The sequence below is a fragment of the Physeter macrocephalus genome, chromosome 5 (assembly GCF_002837175.3).
Source record: "Physeter macrocephalus isolate SW-GA chromosome 5, ASM283717v5, whole genome shotgun sequence".
NCBI lineage: Eukaryota > Metazoa > Chordata > Mammalia > Artiodactyla > Physeteridae > Physeter > Physeter macrocephalus.
This window is the reverse complement of record NC_041218.1, coordinates 46,911,322-46,924,694: the sequence shown is the minus strand read 5'-3', so window position 1 is coordinate 46,924,694 and position 13,373 is coordinate 46,911,322. Positions and strand designations below refer to the sequence as shown.

Below are 13,373 nucleotides of genomic sequence, written 5' to 3'. Positions count from 1 at the left end.
CTGGCTGGGACTGGCTAAGCGAGGGACCTCTGGCTGCCTGCCCTCTAAGAGCGCAGGGACCCTGTGTCCGAGCACATATGCACCTCCACCCCTACCTTCCCTCCTTGCACTGGAGAGAGGCACACAGGGAGGACTTAATAGGTGCTTGGAGGGCGTGTGGGCCTCAACAAGGCAGCTGTGGCCTTGCCCTCATGGCACCTACGACTGAACACGAGAGCCAGATGAACAGGAGGTCCCAGGGGGACATGCAGGGAGCTCAGGGCCCACCCAGATGTGAAGAGGGTCAGGCAGGCTTGCTGGAGGAGTGACATTTTAATCTTACTGAGATCCAGAGGATGAGCAGGGCTCCTGACTGGCTTCACACACACCCTCGCACAGGCTTGTTCCTCCCTCGATTTCTCCTTTCCCAGCAAATCCCTCAGCCTCCTTCCCTGGCTCCTCACGTGCAGAGGCCATGGCTTCAGGGCCGCCTTCCCCGACCTCCCCAGACGCTGCCTGCAAGGCCCCCACCATTGGATGCCCTTTTTATCCAAGTCATTACCTGTCCATTGTCTGTGCCCCAGAACACAAGCCCCCTGAGAACAGGGGCCTTCCTAAGCTGCCTGGGCCGTAGCCCATCCCTGGCATCCAGCCCCAGGCCTAGTGCACAGAAGAGGCCCTCGGAACTTTTGTTGAATGAACGCACGGACAAACATGAGTTATCCAGACTGACTGGGAGGGGAGGGGATAGTATTCCAGTAAGGAGAACAACATGTGCAGAGGCCCGAGGGCGGGGAGTGGCCAGGGCAGAGGGTAGGGGGCAGGGTGAGACCCGGGCCAGGCTGCCAGAGGGCCCTCAGGGCCCAGCGGCTTGCTCAGGTCAAGTCTTGGCCTCGGCCCTCGGCCCTCGTGGGAGGTGTTTGATAATTCATTTCAGCCCCACTTCCCTTCAGAGCTGCTTTTGAACTTGGACTTTGGACTTCTTGGGGGAAGTTGTAGATCATTTCCCAACAGTCAGGAAGGGGTGTATAAGTTGGTTCCCGGAAGGGCCGTTTCTGCCCAGGGCACAAGGCAGCCTTGGCTCCCTGTCACCCGCCCTACAGCCCCACTGAGGGGGTGTGACAGCCTCTGGATCCCCAGGCACGTCCTCGGGAGAGAGTTCCGCTCGCCACACCTGAGAGGGGAGCTAGGGCTTGGAAGGCAGAAAGCCATTCAGGCTGGGGGCCCAAGACGGGCTCTGGGTAGAAAGAAAACTGTACCAGCTGTGGGAAGAGGAGTTGGGGCCAGGCTAGATTGAAGGTCCTCGGAGGCCGGGCTGGTAGGGCAGGAGGGGAGGAGGCTGGAAGGGGCTGCTGGCTGCTGGGAACTATGTGTGGGGTGTGCCTGGCGGGAAGGAGCCCCGCTCTGGGGGAAGGCTGCCTGGCTGGACCCGAGGAGGCCTGTGCCGAGCAGTCAGGAGAGCTCTGCCTGCTGGCCAGGCAGGGTCCCGCCCACGGGAAGCGCGGAAGGGTTCATGCTGCAGAAGAGCGACCTCACCTTTCTTTGGAGTCCCACAACCGTGGGTGCTCCTCGTAAGTCCCTCCCCTGTTGCACCTCCACGCCTGCGGCCCCAGGCCCTGCACCCAGAGCTGCTCTCCATGCAGGCTGAGCAGAGTGGTCTGGCTTCCTGCTGGTGCTGGTGGCCGAGCAGGCCCAATAGTGGGCATTCTGCCTACCCAACCGAGAGGGAGGGGCGGAGAGTTCGGCCCAGTGACCCGGCTGCTCTCATCTAGCCCAGACCGCTGAAAGTGCCTTAGGAGACTCAGGGAGACAGGGCTCCGAGGGGGACCAGCTGGGGGAGGTCCCAGTGGTGATGGGCTGTGGGCAAGGAGCACCAGCTGCCTCCACAACCCTCATCCTATGTCTCCTCCTCTGGCTTCCGCTGCTGTGGACCTAGCTTTTCTGAGGCATGAGCCTGCCTCGGGGCTGGAGGCTGACTGGGGGTGAGAGGAGAGAGTCCTCCTGGGTTCAGGCTAGGACTTGGGTCAAGCAAAGCCCAGGGGAGTGAGCGGCTGGGGCCTGGGGCTGGCAGCCGCAGGGGGAGGTGAGAGTGGAGTCTGGATCGCCGTTTGCTGAGGTGAGGCCCTGCAGATTGGAGGCCACAGAAAGTCGTCCTTGCCAAGTGGGTGTCGGTGCAGCCTATAGGTGCCCGTGCTGAGGCTGCGGGGAGTGCCCAGCTCTGTGGTCCTTAGCCTGTCCCAGGATGGCGGTTGCTGAAGAGAGCACTGGACCGGCCAGAGACCTGGATTACAGTTGTGGGCCAGCAAGGCCTCACTTTCTCCATTTGTGAATCTCTGTCCTGCCCAAGTCTGACTCAGTAAGGAAATGCAAACCAAATCCTTTGTAAATCAAGGGCTGTGCAAGTGGGTGGGACCTTGAGATCGCCTGCTGTGGTACATACGGGGAAACTGAGTCCCAGAGAGGGAAAGATGCTTGACCAGGTTCACACCTGACCTCTGGGGCAGAGCCAAACACGTCTGTCACACCACACTGTGCCCTAGAAGAGACTCTGAGCCCCAGGCGAGCCAGAGAGGCCAGGAGGGGCTGGTGCCGGGAGGCTGAGTGTCATGGGCTTGAAACACCCGAGGGCTGGACACCCAGATGGACTCTCAGTGACCAAGCTGCAGCTCTTTAGGCTCTGTGGTTCACGAAGCCGCACGAGGATGTGACTGCGGCCTCCAGGGAAATCATGCTGAAATAAAGGCTTCTTGGCAGAGGTGGTGTTTTTTCTGCAGGACTGTCTGGCTTCATTAAGACTCATCCCATCAGGCCGGCAGGCGGCCTCTCCTCAACTGGGGACGACAGAGCCGGGCGGCAGGGCTCGGTGTTTTTCCACTTGAGGAGGGGCTGTGCCAGCCGGCTTGGCTCGTGGGAAGCGATGGTGAGCCTCGTTCGTTCCCCCGCGGGCTTGGGGAGCGCCACAGGCAAGGGAGCTGTCCTCTCGCCTCTACTTCCCTTCTCAACTGGGGAAGTCGAGGCCCAGAGAAGGAGGGGCACTTGCCCAAGGCCCCTCTGGACCCATTAGTGGAGCCAGGCTTGGAACCCAGGTCTGGTGGTCCCCAGGCCAGCTCTGGCAGCATTTGACCCTGAAAGGGGGCAGAAAGGTCTGCAGTCATTCGCCAGCTTTCTTCTGATTCTTCTATAGGCTCAGACTAGCAGGCACATCAGGGTGGACTGGTGAGCCTGTTTTGAGTTAATGATGGTAGAAACATCTTTTTTTTTTTTTTTTTTTTTTTTCGGTACGCAGGCCTCTCACTGTTGCGGCCTCTCCCATTGCGGAGCACAGGCTCCGGACGCGCAGTCTCAGCGGCCATGGCCCACGGGCCCAGCCGCTCCGCGGCACGCGGGATCCTCCCGGACTGGGGCACGAACCCGCGTCCCCTGCATCGGCAGGCGGACTCTCAACCACTGCGCCACCAGGGAAGCCCGAAACATCTTTTTAATCTGAAAGACTTGGGTAATTAAGCCAAACACAGGATGTATTACTTCCGGACGCACATCGCCCATCCTTAGACAAATCCTACACTTCTGTGAGGTATTAGACTCTTATTTTAAAGAAACTTCTCTTGGTGCGAGAGCCCGACCAGGTGCTAGGTTCGCGGTAGGGGTTGGCTAAGAGCGTGCGTGACTGATGAAGGCAGTGCAGGACCACCCTGGTCACCGAGGTGAAGGCAGACCCGAGTTCCCCGGGGAAGGTGGAGGCCGGCGATTCACTGCAGTGCCTTCCTCCTCCCTCGTGTCATCCGCACGCACCCCAGCCCTGAACACCCTGTGGCTGGTTACCTGGCAGAAGGGCCGGGCTGGAACAATGCTTGGGGACATCTGGCCCAGGGTCTGCATTTTGGACATTCATCTCCTTGGAATCACAACCCACGGTAGCAGACTCTGTCATCCCCAGGGCTTGTTTCCTGCCCTACCCCCATCCAGGTGACCGTCAGTCATGTCAGTCCCACCTCCTGAGCACCCATGCCCATCCCCGTCCCGCCCCTGCCCAGGACTGGGGTGCCCTGCTCCTCAGCTGAGCTGTACAGCCAGTGCCCGACCAGCACTGCTGTTCCGTCTTGCCCTCCCTCCAGTCCTCACTGTACATACTCGCCACAGGCTCCTCTTACAGCACAGATGTGACCAGTGCACTCCCCAGCTAAATCCCTCGACATGGACAGGAGTGGGGCAAAGTTATGCCTGGATTGTATCCTCTGTCTAGAATGTCTATGCTGGAAAACCTCCAGACGGAGCTACCAGGTCACCTTCCAAACATTCACTATGGTCCACACTAACTTACTGACGCAGGTAACGCTTGCCTGAAAGCTTCTCCGTGCAGCCACAAATAAGATTTTAAAAACCAACATATATTAAGTACTTATCGCATGCCAGGCACTGTTAGAAGCACTTCACACGTATTACTTCATTAATCATTAAAACAACCCTATGAAGGAGGTACTATTATTGTCCCCTTTTAAAAGGGGGAAACTGAGGCACAGAGACTAAATGATTCACCCAAGGTCACACAGTTAGTAAAAACTGGACAAAGTGAAACAGCAGTGAGGGAAGAAGGAGAGCGTGGTGAGGTGGAACCAGCCATCTGGAGCTCCTGGTGTTGGGGACCAGCATCCCTTTGCCTCTGAGCCCATCTTTCCTGCACCTGCAACGCTATCAAGAGATCTGGCTCCTGGGCCCGGCCTGTCTTCCAGGTCTCACAGGCTCTAATTACAGACCCTCTGAACTTCCGTGTTTCTACACAAAAGTTCTCATTCTTTTCATTGGCTTCCATTTAGTCTCTCCATCCTTCCCTGTGTCTTCTCCAGCATGCTCTTCCCTGCGTCAGCTCCAGACACAGCTTTCCAGAAAATAGTAGCACTGGGAGAAGGGCAGTGGTCGGGCCTGGGTTCCATTCCTGGCTCAAGGCCTTGGGGAGGCCCCTTGCCCTCGCTGGCCTTCGCCTCCGCACCCGGATCCTTTCTCATTTGTCCAATGAGCCCTGCTTTCCAGGCCCTCCTTGGTCCTTGGCAGCCTCTCCCGAATCCCAGAGCAATGTTTCTTCACCTTTGTTTTCATAGTTGACAGTGGCCCAGGGCTAGTGCTTCCCGAATCTCAGGTGCCCGGTTTGCTGGTGGTGTGGTAGCTGTTTCCAGAGGAGCAGGCAGGCTTCCTGAGGCTGCAGACGTACCAGGCAGTCTGCGTTTCATTTCTGAAGGGGTTGAGTGCTTGTTTGTCTCATTGAGTTAGAAGGATTGCCTGGTGTCAGCGGCTTGTCGTCAGTTTCACATCAGATATAGGAAGTTCACCATCCTGTGAACTCTCTGGCCACAGCCAAAGCGGGCACTTGACGTTTCCATAAAGACAACAGCAATGGGTACCCTTTATTGAGCATTCTCCACATGCCAGGCACTGGGCCATGGACCTTACACAGATCATCTCATTTAAAGCTGCCAACACGATGAAGGAGGTACTACTGCCCCAGCCAGCCTAGGGATGGGGAAACTGAGGGACCCTATGTCACATTGCCTCCCGCTTTAAAGTCACTGGACCACAACAGCCTGGGTGCAGACGGCTGGCTCTGTGGCCCAGGGACTGGGCCGTGACCACATGCTGCCCACCATGGTGACCTGTGTCCTGGTCTCCGGGTTCTCCTCTCCTACCCTGGAGAGGAAGGACAAACACCAGTTTTCACCTGCTCCCCACCCACAGCTCAGCCTAGAGCTTAGGGTACTTGGTGACTGAAAACATGGAAGCTCCCTCTACGTTGCTGGGAGCCCTGGCGTCAAGCCCCTTTTGTTTTGTTAGGTAGTGAGACACTCAGACACTCAGCCTGCCTTCGTAGGAATTTAAGAAAACTTCCCAGAATCCAGGGGTGGGCAAGACGCACAGCTCTGTGGAGCCCTGGAGACGGAAAGAGCGTCTATACGTGGCTGTTGCTTCTTCTGTCTTTCTCATGGACTTCATGCACTAAGGGCCTCTTCGTTACCGTTTTTATGGTAAGAGGTCTCTCTGCCATTTTTGACACCACTGACTGCCTGTCCTTCTCCAGCCCTTTTGCTCCCAAGACTGTAATGGCCCGTCTCCGAGCTCTGCCCTTCTTGCCTGCCTCCCCTGCCTCTCCCACGCGCTGGAGTTCCACCGGGCTCTGGCCTTGGCCGCCGCCTCTGCCTTCCTCATCCTCTCTCTGGGAAATCTTAGCCACGCGGGGTGCCGAGGACCCCTCACACGCTGCGGGTTCGTAAGCCTCTACTCAGCCCAAGCCGCTCTCCTGGGCTTTAGAGCGACGGCTTCACCTGGGCGTCCCACATGCACCTCCAGCTGCCCACGCCCCGCCGTCCCTCCCCCGCTGTGTTCCCCATTTCAGTTGGTGGCACTACCATGCACTCACCAGAAGCCCAGCCGTCATCCCGAATCCTCCCTTTCCCACGGCCCCACGCCCTATGTCCAAGTAACCGGCAAGTCAGGCTACTTTCCCCTCAGCACTCATGGTCTGGTCTCCTGTCAGCTGGGGGAGCGCGGGGCACCTGCTCGCGTGAGCCGCTGTCTCCAGGGGTCTGGGTGTTGGGACTTGCCAAGGCTGGGCGGGGCAGGGCGGTGCCCCTGCCTGGGATGGCAGCAGTTCCGGGCTCAGTCCCTTGGGCTTTGTGAGAACCCACAGGCTTTTCTTCCACCGCTCCGGGCCCTGCCGAGTCTCCAGAGGCCCCTTCACTCCCGTGGGTGATTTCCTCAGCCTGCTCCTCCTCCAGCCCTGCCAGGCCCCCCCTCACAGCTCTTCCCTTGGTCTTCATCTGCGGAGGCCCTTCTCCCAGGCTCTGCCCGAGCCCCTGGGCCGCAGGGCTCCGCTGGGCAGCAGAGGAAAGGACAGGCCATCTTCCACAGGGCTGCGCTGTCTCTGATGGCTGTCTCCATAGGCATAAACACACTTCCCTTTTCGTCCTCAGGCAGCTGCAGCCTTCAAACGCTCGTAGGACCCGCTGCCTGGCCCTGGCCATCGCGGACATTGTGTGGCGGGCTGGAGGCCACAAGAGAGCCGTGGTCACACTGTAAGTGCTTTCCTGGGCTGTGTTGCTACCACTCCACCTCGGGCGGGCACAGCTACAGGCCAGCTGGCTGTGCGCTTTCCTGTCCTTGGGGAAATCATCGTCTCACGCAGGCCGTCTGGGCCTGAGGACCGTGTCTGTGTCCTCCCAGACCCCTGCCCTGTGCTCCAGGCCAGGAGGAGCCCAGAGAGTTGGCCTGATGTGCTGGGCAGCCCCACACCAGGGGAGGGCCAGCCCTCCACATGGCTCCGGTCGAGAGGGGTCAGATCTGGGGGATCCCTCTCTGCAGGGGTTGCTGGCGGATGGAAACTGCCTGAGAAAACCCATGCCCCCACCGCCCCCACCCCCCAACTGGCAGCTTGCTCCCCTCTACATTTCTCTGATCTGGAGACCTCGGAAAACAGCCTCTAGGTCGACCCAGTCATTTGTACTGCTCCCCCCAGTCCCCAAGGCACGCTCCTATTTGCTCTGTCACTTGGATCCCCGTTCCGGTGAGGAGACTCAGAGAGATGAGAGGTCAGCAGTGGAGCCAGCGCAGTCTTCTTCCCTGCTACCTCTGTCCTACTGGTGGAGGATTCCGTCCTCGTCATCTATGTGGATGGTCTGCCGGCTTTTCAGCCTGACCCTTCAGAGTGGAAGCATCACTTCATCCCAGCTGTGTGGCTAAGCTTTAGTAAAGGGGGTGCCCTTCGGATACAAGGGCCACAGCCTGGAAGGGGGCACAGTGGTCAGTAGAGCACAGTACTCAAGAGACTCCAAAGGCTGACTCCCAGTGCTGTTGCTTATTGGCTTTGTGACCTTGACTAACTGACTCGACCTCTCTGTGCCTAGCCTGTTTACTCACCTGGAAAATAGGGGTGATAGTAATGATTACTTAATGGGTGAATGTGAGAATTGAACGAGTCAACATAAATAAAATGGTATATAATGAATGACAATATCATCGATCAGTTTAAATAATTTATCCATATAAATGAGTGATAAATAATAGCATGAAGCACTTAGGATAAGGTCTGACTCATACTAAGTATCATGTCAGTGTTAGGTATTATCATTATTATCACTATTGTTCTTATCGAGTGCTTGTCCTTGGTACCCATGTTCCAGGTAACTTACAAACCCTGGCCCTTAGGATCTGCATGGCAGCCTTGAGAGCATATGGGGCAAAAATTCAATCTCTCTTTACTTTACAGATTAGGAAACAGAAGCCCAGAGAGGGGCGGTGGCTGGTCCAAGGCTGCACAGCAAGCTAATGTCATAGTGGCCCCAAACCCAAATGTAGCTTCTAGTCCCTGCCTTCCTGGGCCGCACATGCAGATGCTGTGTAAACAGATGTCCTCCAAGAGGACAGAGGCTGGACTTCCTCAAGTCCCTAAAGACGAAGGGCAAGTGAGCATTCCTTAGTCTGGAAGCATGCTCGTCGGTGGGTGAGAGGCAAACTTCCTGCTACCAGGATTGGGGTTTGGTTATCCCGAGCTCTCCTTCGGCTGTCTTTTTTCCATCCCATAATAGCACCCGCACCTCCACCCCCTCCCGTTTAGTGGAGTTCTCCGGACCTGGCCTAGCGGGTGAGTTCAAAGCGGGGAAACGAGGTGCGCTTGGCTCCCTTCTTTCCTCTGGGCCACCTTTTGGTTTGTCCTCATTGAGCAGCCCGTGTGGTTTTTGCCCTGGCTCTGGGGCATGTCTTCTCTCCGCGCAGAGACTCATGCATCTCCCTTTCCTTTTTAGGGCTTCGAGAACACAGCAGTTCAGTCCAACCGGGAAATACAAAGCAGATGGAGTCTTAGAAACAGTACGGCTTTCTGGAAAATTATCACTCAACCTTTGGCTTTGTTTGGGGACAGTCTCCTTTCATATAAGTAAATCCTTCCTCAGCTGGGGACGGGCCAGCCTTCCCTGTGGCCCAGGCCAGCAGAATCCTCCACCTGGGATTGGGGTGTGGGCAGAGGTGGGGGCCTTTGGGATGAGCTCTGGCCAGAACTGGCTTTATGGCCCAAAGGCCGATGGGCGCCCTGTCATGTTGAGCTTGTACAGAACCTGACGTCCCTCCAGCATTCGGTGCACCATGCCTTTTGGCTAAACCCCAGCCTTCCCTGTGTCCCCCTTTATGTCATAGCATCCTCTCTGGGATTGCTATGAGAGGGTAGTGGGGGTGCAAGGGAGAGGAAGTTAGAGGGCAGAGAAGAGCTTTGATGGACGGAGCACCAGCTGGAAAGCCAGACCCAAGTAAGACAAAGGACAGGAGAGAAATGAGAGACGTGGGAACGTGTGGAAACTCTGAGACTTTCCCACAAATTAACCTCCTCTTCACTGAGGACTTTTGTTTTACTTAGCTTGTTTCCTTTGACCTTTTGGGCATGTGTGGCCCTGGGATCTTAATTAAGCATCTCACTTTGTTGGATGTTATCTGTGAAAGTGTTTTTTTCTTACCTGCATGAGAAAGCACAGGAGACGCATAACCACTGCTTTGCACTGAACTCAGGGCACTGCCTGCTGGGCTTAGAACAGGCCTGGTGATGGCGACCTGGGTGGGTCACCCACCCTGTAGTCCCCTGTCCCCCCACCCTCCCCGCCCCCAAGGTGCTCCTCAGATATCTGTGGCTAGCCTGCAGGGTGCAGCCCCACCCGTCAGGGCCATCCATGTGTGATGCTGGCTCTGTGGCTTTAGTTCCATGATGTCTCCAATCCTGGGGCCTCTAAAGGCAGGCCCAGTGTTGCTGCAGGGCGGGAGCTCCAGAGACCCCAGCTGGGCCCTGCAGCCTTTACATCACACACAGGTGTAGGAGCGCCTCTCCACCCCGGCTCCCGAGGTCGCCGCTCTCTGACTGCAGGGACATTCCCCAGTGGGGTCTTGCAGCTGCTGAAGTTAGGGCCACAGAAACGAATCCAGCACGGGGGACCGTCCGCCGGGCTTGGGCAGTTCACCCTGTGTGTTTGTGTTTCCCAGCTCATACTCCACAGTTTGACCTGCTACGAGGATCTGGTGACTTTCCTTCAACAGAGCGTCCAGCAGGTATGAACAGTGGTTTAGTTTGTGGGATGTGCGTTGCTGAGCTTCTGCTTTCTTTGTGGGAGACATGCTGGTGAACTGGGGTTGTTCCCCGGTCATCCCCACCCTGGGGCAGTGGGGCGATGTCGGCTGGAGAAGAGTGGGCTTGGGGGCAGAGGGTCTGACCTCTGCCACTGTGTCCTGGAGGGTTGGCCATGGCTACGGGTAAAGGGAGCCGCTGCAGCGGGGGCTGCGGAAGCAGGGATGGAGCAGGGTCAGGCTGAAGGGGAGCCGCTATCAGACCGTGGTTATGAGAGCTTTCTCTCTGTCCGAGGGCAAGCAGCTGCCTCTGCAGGTAAAGAACACTTCGTCAGTGAGTGGGGCTCAGCACCATCTGGGGAGGTGACTAGGACATGGGTTCCTGGGCTGGGTTGGAGGTCTGAGCACCGTTGATGGAGATCCTGATAGTAGAGGACCTTGCTTGGTATCCCGGGAAGCAGGGCTGGGCCCGGAGGGGCCTTCGGAGCATCCTGTCTACTGGAGGAGAGCCGTGCACCTGCTCCAGGCTGTGAGATGGGGTGGAACCCAGCCAGGGCCTGGGAGCAGCCCATCAGAGGGCTGAGGGAATTCAGAGTAGGGCTGTAGCCTCGGGGCTTTGTGGAGGAGGTCGTTGAATGCTCTGGGGGTGGGTGAAGAGCATTGTCTCTGGAGCCGTTTGCATCTAGGTTACACCCCTTAGTAGCTCTGTGAGCTTGGGCAACTTACTGGACCCCCTGTGCCTCAGTTTCCTCCTGTGTACCATGTGGATGATGACAACGGTGCCTGCCTCAGAGCGTTTTCCTGGAGCCACCGTGTCCTGCTCCGTGTTCCCGGTGGTCGTTAGCTTTCGTTGTGGGAGTTTCATCACCATGGTGATGATCACGTAAGGCAACCTTGAGATGGGTTAGTTGTAGACAGGTAGAGATGGGAGGGAAGCATGGCAGAGAGAAGCAGCCAGAGCCAAGGGATGCTGCCTTTCTGCACCAGCCTGTCCCGCAGGTGCGTGGGAGGGGCTCTGATGTACGAGGGGTCCTGGCCTTGGCGCTGGGAGTCCTGGGCTGGCTGTCACTTGTTCCCGTCCCTGGCTTTCTCTGGTTCTTCATGAGCATAACCCCGTGGGCAGTTTGTAGACGCAGCGTGCTCACCACCGGCTCAGGGCCATGGGGCGCCCGGAGCAGAGGCCCCGGGACCTCCTCTGGTTTATTCCTTGGTCACAAGTGGCCTCAGGAAAGTCACTGGGCTTCAGTGGCCTCATCTGGAAAGTGGAAGATGGAGCAGTTAGTTAGCGGGTAACTTCCAGCTCTTTACTGTCCAACTGTGATTCTTAAAGAAGAACCTTAAACTCATGGGAAAGAATGTCTTCCAAATTAAGGACCAGGCAATTTAAATAAGCAGAAAGGACGCCTTTTATTAAACATACCAGAGCAGTGTGAGAATACAGCAATGCATCTGAGAGACGGGCAAATCCTGACAGCATCAGTGTGCATTCAGGGAGGCCAGGACCAAGGGCACCTGTGTTCACACTGTCAGGTGACGCAGAGCTGCAGGAGGGAAGCCCTGTGGGGCAAAGGAGGGGCCCTGGGGTGATTGCTCACATGACCCCAGGATCTGAGGCCCCATCATTGCCCCTGAGGCCCTGGGGTGGCCCTTCAGCACCAAGATCGTCTACATCCTTGTCTATAGATGGGGTCTCCCTCCTCCCTTGGCCTGTACCCCCAGGGTTTCGATGAAGCCCAGGCAAGAGAGTGAGTGTGAAAGAGGTTCTGAGAGTGGGACCCTCGCCAGGGGCGGGAGCTGCCTACTTCCTGCCACACCTCTGGGCTCAGAGCAATTCCCCCTCCTCTCCTGGCCTTTATCCCTGGGTACGAGCGGTCACCATTTGGCCCTCGCTCTGGAAGGCGTTGTTTTCCCCCTGCAGTTGAAATTATGTTTTTGCTGGAAGCCGTTGAGCTGCCTCAGCACTAGCCTCACCAAATTCATTTTTCATGGTCTGGGCCTAGGAGGGGTTCCTCGTGCCAGGTCTGGAAATGAACACCGAACCACGTCTGCCCAAAATAAACAGCCTCCTTGCTGTGTTTTCATTACCGCTCACCCTCCTGGTGAGATGTCTGGCTGCCGCCCCCTGTGAACTGGGGGATGCTCCCGCCCCTGCCTCCCACTGGGGTTCTTGGTGGACTCAGGTCTCTCCCGGGCCAGAGCAGCTTGGTGGAATGACCCCTCCTTCCCAAGCGGCACCAGACATTTTTCCAGACCCTGCTGGTGGGTTCTGGCCCAGTTGCCTGCCTGGACTCTCCTTTCAGTGCAGGCACTTCTCCCTGTGGCCGTCCATGGCTTGGCAGCTGGAATTTGATGAGATAATTTTATAATAATAAATGTTTGAAAAACAAAATGGGATATTGGTGCCATTCAGTCGTGTTCCGTCCGGCAAGGGCCAGAGGCCCCAGGTCGGGGGGTCATGTCCCCGCCCTCTGCAGTCTCACCTAACCTGTCCACACGCAGGGGCATATCCACGGCTCGGGATGAGGTCCCCTTGGACGTGTCCCAAGGACTGTGGAAAATGCTGGCCTGAGTATAATAATAGTTCTCCACGTTTACACAGAGAGTTGGCTTACAGCGGGAGTCTGTGTTCCTTATTTCATTGCAGTCCTGCGAGTAGGAAGGCATGGCAGTGGGGGAAACAGACCCAGGAAGTGCTGTGGCCTCCCCAGGACAGTGTGCAAGTCCATGGCAGAAGTAGGTAGGCATTTCAGAAGGGGAAACTGAGACTGAGAGAGCTTTGTCACTCCTTGAGGCAACAGAGAAGACTGTGGTAGAGCTGTGACAAGGGCACTGGTGGCCCGAGTCCTCCCAGGCCTCTGTCCCCCTGCGCAGGGAGATCAGCATTACTCTTTGCAATTGTCAGAGCGCTTCCACCGACCTGGCCTCATAGGACGTGCAGCATAACCTAAGGAAACATGCAAGGGAGGTATTTGTTACGCTCATTTTGCAAATGGGAAACTGAGGACAACAAGTGAAGTGACTGGCCTGAGATCACAGAATTAAGATGACGTTGATTTAAGATTATTGTTGATTCATTCATTCCATTTCTGCTTCCAAAAAAAGATTTAAAAGTACTTATTAAAAAAAATGATGTCCTTGGGGTTTTTTCTGTGCTCCAGCCATGGTAAACCTTCCCTCTCTTGCCTCTGGGCCTTTGCATGTACTTCTGCTCTCACCTGGAACAACGGTGCCTTTTCTGATTCCTCCTTGTCCCTTGGGCTTCTGTCTAGACATCACTTCCTCCGGAAAGCCTTCCTTGACGCTCCCTC

At 56.8% G+C, this 13,373-nt stretch overlaps 1 protein-coding gene across 1 annotated transcript in view; it reads left to right on the top strand.

The window, feature by feature from the left end:
* The window catches only part of MINDY4 (MINDY lysine 48 deubiquitinase 4), a 105,405-nt gene that overhangs the window by 67,156 nt on the left and 24,876 nt on the right, over nt 1–13,373 (top strand). Inside the window, exons 10-12 of the mRNA XM_007130014.4 lie at nt 6,939–7,040; nt 8,766–8,829; nt 9,985–10,050. Coding sequence (XP_007130076.2) covers nt 6,939–7,040; nt 8,766–8,829; nt 9,985–10,050 — 232 coding nt within the window. The remainder of the gene's footprint in view (nt 1–6,938; nt 7,041–8,765; nt 8,830–9,984; nt 10,051–13,373) is intronic.